This window comes from Teleopsis dalmanni, chromosome 2, assembly GCF_002237135.1.
Source record: "Teleopsis dalmanni isolate 2A chromosome 2, ASM223713v2, whole genome shotgun sequence".
NCBI classification, from domain to species: domain Eukaryota; kingdom Metazoa; phylum Arthropoda; class Insecta; order Diptera; family Diopsidae; genus Teleopsis; species Teleopsis dalmanni.
This window is the reverse complement of record NC_051847.1, coordinates 203333578-203339061: the sequence shown is the minus strand read 5'-3', so window position 1 is coordinate 203339061 and position 5484 is coordinate 203333578. Positions and strand designations below refer to the sequence as shown.

Here is a 5484-nt window from a genome sequence, read left to right as displayed (position 1 = left end):
TTGGTGCAACTTTTATAAAAGTAAAAAGCCTAAATAACAAAAATATAAAAAAACATGCTTATTACACAATACGAGCAAATGTGCAATATATAAAAATATATCTTTTGTATTATTGTAAATATCACAAAAAAAAGTACTTCTTAAAAGCACTTAAAACTAATAACCATCTTTATTTTCTATAATAATTTTTAGGCAAATCTTGCCGAATCAAAAAGAGACGACTAAGAGCGAAGAACTAACCAACTTGCACTGATATTCCACTACCACAGCAGTAGCAAAAATGGCCACTAAAGTATTAATGGTGAGTTAATTATTAATTGACAGTAAATATGAAATTCTGATTTCATTGACCGACAAAAATGTCCGCCTTTTTTTATTTATTGAAAATTATTAATTTTACCAAAACATTTTTATCTATATTTACAGTTATTATGTGTCACACTTTTATGTTTGAGTGTTAATGCAGGCAAACGTGAAGCACCATTAGCGGACAACTACTTACCTCCAACAGGTGGTCAAAGTTATACTTCGCCAACGAACTCATATTTGCCGCCGGCATCTGGTCCTGCTCCTTCTAGTTATGAACCAAGTCCATCATCTGGCGGTCCATATGCAAGTGCACCTCCTGCACCAAGACCATCATACAGTGCTCCACCAAGCCGCCCTTCACCAAGTTACGGACCCCCACCTAGTCGCCCTAGTAGTAGTTATGGTCCCCCACCGTCAAAGCCATCTCCACCACGGAAACCATCAAACAGTTATTTACCACCACCTAGTCGACCCTCATCTAGCTATGGTGCACCACCACAAGCACCTTCCTCAAGCTACGGTGCGCCAACAGCGCCATCGAACTCATATCTACCACCGAAGCCATCCAACAAGTATGGAGCACCATCCGCACCATCCAATTCGTATTTACCACGTGCACCAGCAAGTAAGTTTGTACCTTCATCAGCACCATCATCTAAATATGGTGCTCCGTCTGCTCCATCTTCTACCTACGGCGCACCTCCGCAAGCTCCACCATCAACCGGTTATGGAGCACCCCCATCTTTGAGCTATGGTGCACCTAAAGTATCACCACCTGCTACAAGCTATGGCGTGCCATCAGCACCAGCACTTCCATCACCAAGCTATGGAGCACCAGCTCCAGCACCATCAAGCAGTTACGGTGCACCACCATCTGCACCCTCGCAAAGTTATGGCGCTCCTGCAAAGCAACCATCATCGTCTTATGGTGCACCTGCTCCTCAACCTTCTCAAAGCTATGGAGCACCTGCTAGAGCACCTTCTTCCTCATACGGCGCACCAGCACCACAACCATCACAAAGTTATGGCGCACCAGCTAAGCAACTATCATCATCTTATGGTGCACCTGCACCACAGCCATCATCAAGTTATGGAGCACCTGCACCACAGCCATCATCAAGTTATGGAGCACCAGCACAACAGCCATCACAAAGTTACGGCGCACCACAACCGTCATCAAGTTATGGTGCACCAGCCAAACCACCATCTTCTTCTTATGGCGCTCCAGCTCCACAACCTTCACAAAGTTATGGCGCACCTGCTAAGTCACCATCATCATCTTATGGTGCACCTGCACCACAGCCATCATCAAGTTATGGTGCACCCGCACCTCAACCTTCGCAAAGTTATGGTGCACCAGCCAAACCACCATCTTCTTCTTATGGCGCTCCAGCTCCACAACCTTCACAAAGTTACGGCGCACCAGTAAAACCACCATCATCTTCCTATGGTGCTCCAGCTCCACAGCCATCGCAAAGTTACGGCGCACCACAACCGTCATCAAGTTATGGTGCACCAGCCAAACCACCATCTTCTTCATATGGTGCACCAGTCCAACAGCCATCACAAAATTACGGAGCGCCGGCTAAAGCACCTTCATCATCATATGGTGCACCAGCCCCACAGCCTTCACAAAGTTATGGTGCACCTGCAAAAGCACCTTCATCTTCATATGGAGCACCAGTCCAACAGCCATCACAAAGCTATGGTGCACCCGCTAAACAACCATCTTCATCATATGGCGCTCCAGCTTCACCACCATCACAAAGCTATGGCGCTCCCTCTAAGCCACCATCATCATCTTATGGTGCACCACAACCATCTCAAAGTTATGGTGCTCCTTCACCTCCATCTTCCAGTTACGGTGCACCGTCTTCTTCTTATAGTGCCCCTTCCGCTCCAAGTTCAACATATGGTGCTCCAACTTCAGGTTATAGTCCCTCAATAAGCTCACCCATACAAAGTTATGGTCCTCCAGCACCACCACCAGCACAACCACAACTATCACAAAGTTATAACGCACCGTCAACTTCATATAGTGCACCTCCACAGTCACTACCAAGCGGCTATTCCTCAGGTCCATCATCTTCTTATAGTGCACCAGCATCAAGTGGGGGTGGATATCCTTCTGCGCCTTCATCTAGTTATGGAGCACCAAATAAAGTGCCAGACACCATACCACAGAGCTACTCGGCCGATGGCGGCTACAAATATAAAAAATAAATTGTAGCAGCAGTGATAGACAGCAATATTTCTTTTAGGTGTTTCACTCCAATCCATAAAACATTAAATGCCTCAATTTATTCATAATTCGATTTCAATTAATTTAAATGAACACCTCATTGTCGACTCATTATAACATAAACGTATTTCTCTAAATTTCTGCCATTTACCACCGCGTTTGCATATTCATTTTTTAGTGTTAATAGGCCTAGTATTTCAGCATTATCTCATCAATTCGAAACATTACTTCCTACATGCATCAAAAAGTGCTTCATTTATGGCCACAAGTTTATCAAAAATTGATTTATTTGAATATAACATAAAATCTGTTTCTTATACTTCACGATTGTAGCTTACATTAATTTTAAGTAAACGAATTTTTTTAAAAATAAATGTTTATACAGAATTTAAAAATTAACTCTTTTTTTTCTTTTTAATTTTAAATTAAATATATTAAATAAATTATTTTACGTGCGAAAAAAAATATTTGAGAGTATGGGACGAGGTTACAGTTGAACTTAAGTATTCGAATATGAATTAATTCTAAAACATGATAAACATGACTTAAGTCATTATTGAAACTTAAGTTATGACTGTGAACCTGTCCCTATCTTAAGTATGTAAGTATGTAAAGGATTTCGATTATTCAAACAAAGGTTAAATGATCAGACATTTACATTGTCTGTTGTGTGAATAGGTTAGGTAATTAAATATGTATTTATTTATGAGATAAAAATAAGTGCTTCGAGTTAAATTTTCAATTTGAAAAACGCTCTGATTTCGAATGGAATTTTAATATTCTACAGTTAATCCAAAGAAGCTTTCACGAAGTCATATTTCCACGATTGTTCTGTCGTATTGATCTTATTTCCAACTAGGATATAACTTGATCCAACCTAATTTTTTATCACACTAATTGTAAAAATATTTTAATAGCTAAAAGGCAATTTTATTGACACAAACAATTACATGGAATTTTTCCTATTAACAACTCAATATATAAATATGTATATATCTATAAACTTGATGAATTATTTACTCACTTTTTATTATTTATTTATTCTCTATTTGATATATGAACTAATATAATCGGTATATTATTAATAGACTCAATTGATTGAATTAAGTATCTGAAAAAATGTTAACTCAACCTTTAAACTTATATTTATATTCATTATAAATCAGATTTCTATTTATTTTTATAAGTAACATAATTTTCACTGGTAATGAAGAAACTCTATAACTATTAATAATTTATTTAATTTCCTTTTATGTTATTTATATAGTTGGTGTGATATTTCATTGTTTTATGTCTAATCTGAATTTTTGGCTGACCATACAGCTGTTTCAAGTATTGCCAAATACCCATCATTAGTGGTTTTGGAAATAATTCTTGTATTTAATTAGTGGTAATTAATTTTTTGAGAGTATCGGAAATCCGTACTCATGCCCTGCAAAATTTGAAACTCAGAGTCAGCGCTCCTTAACCAATTGAATCAAATAACTACTTGACTTTTATGTTCGCACATTTTTCTGGAGTTTTGTTAATTATTTTTAAATAGACATAATCAACTCGATTTCCTTTATATAATTTGATTTCTTGCATTTATTAATTTTCTTTAAAAGGAATTTTGTTATATGCGTTATATATTATTTCCATTTACATTTAAAGTCTATAAAACATAATAACAAATTTAGAATAATTTATATTTACTACTAAATATTGTTTTTAATACATAAAATACGATTAATTATTGTTTACGTTTATGATAATATAATGAATTTCATATTTAATTGCTTGCTGAAGTTACTTAAAGGACAATTTTATAATAAAAATTTAACACTTCAATAATTACATCAAAGTGAGATACAATATATGTGAATTGCAAAATTAACTGTTACTACAAATTGAATTAAGCTTAATTGCATATATAGAAGCGAATGTAAAAAACATGAATTCTCAAAAGTCTCAATAAAATACATAAAATTCATCGAATTGACGTTTGAAGGCTTTCCATCGCAGTATATCGCCTTCATGAATTTACGTATAAAGTTTGCAATTTTCTTAATGAATTTACCTTTTTTATTATGCAAATTAAAACTGAACGGATGCGAATGATAACCAATCAACAACAAAAACGAAATACGAAATCCAATAAAAATTAAATTTAAAATTTACATATCAATAATTATATTACGATTGATATTTTTATATTGAAATTAATCTTCTTCCCCTTTAAGTTAAGCCGATAATATTGTGCATTCATTTTTGTTTTCATATCGGCAATATATAATAAGTCTATGTCATTTATGATAAATAATATATCTTTTTTTTCTTACTTGAATTAATAAACTAGCAAATATTTGGTGTTTTTGTTTGTTATTAAATACAACTATTATATTAAGAGTAATTAAATAAAGATTTATTTATTGAGATAATTAAATTAAGATTTATTAAGTTGAAAATACTTAATTTCATATAAACATTTTAAATAATATTACAGTTCAACACATTACAACGATTGGAAATTTTTTGAGTTTATTAATTTATTTTAAAATACTATTTTTATATAATACTACTTATGATATATGTGAAATACGAAATTTCTCATTTCGACTAAATAATTAACCGGTTGTTGTGTCAAGTTTCTTAAAAACTTGATCGAATTTCATTATTGCGTCCATACACAGGAGGGTCACTATTTATTTAATTTTGAGCTTAAAAATGAAAAAATACTAAATTGTCGTTTAAAATTGCTGTAATGTTTCGTAAAGTATTCTCCTTTATGATTAATAAACTTTCGAACCATTTGTCAAAGCATTTCTACCAATCTTCTTCAGATACCTCTAAAACATTTGTTGTTTTTAAGTGCAACAACGGCTTCTTCCGCCGACTAAAATCGACAATTAGATTTTTTAAATGTGCAAATAGTCGGTTGTTAGACGAGATGT

General features: G+C 34.5%; 1 protein-coding gene across 1 annotated transcript; it reads left to right on the top strand.

Annotated features, from left to right (window-relative positions):
• The first annotated feature begins 280 nt into the window (after positions 1–280).
• Positions 281–2878, top strand: LOC119676593 (extensin). Its single transcript, XM_038087838.1, has 2 exons — positions 281–301; positions 427–2878. The coding sequence occupies exons 1-2, from the start codon at positions 281–283 to the stop codon at positions 2530–2532; spliced, it is 2127 nt and encodes a 708-aa protein (XP_037943766.1). The 3' UTR covers positions 2533–2878.
• The last annotated feature ends 2606 nt before the right edge of the window (positions 2879–5484 follow it).

Excerpts from the sequence above, each read along its gene's own strand:
- LOC119676593 (XM_038087838.1), top strand. The coding sequence starts at position 281 with ATGGCCACTAAAGTATTAATG. Across the intron at positions 302-426 it reads TGGCCACTAAAGTATTAATG|TTATTATGTGTCACACTTTT; the intron begins GTGAGTTAATTA and ends CTATATTTACAG.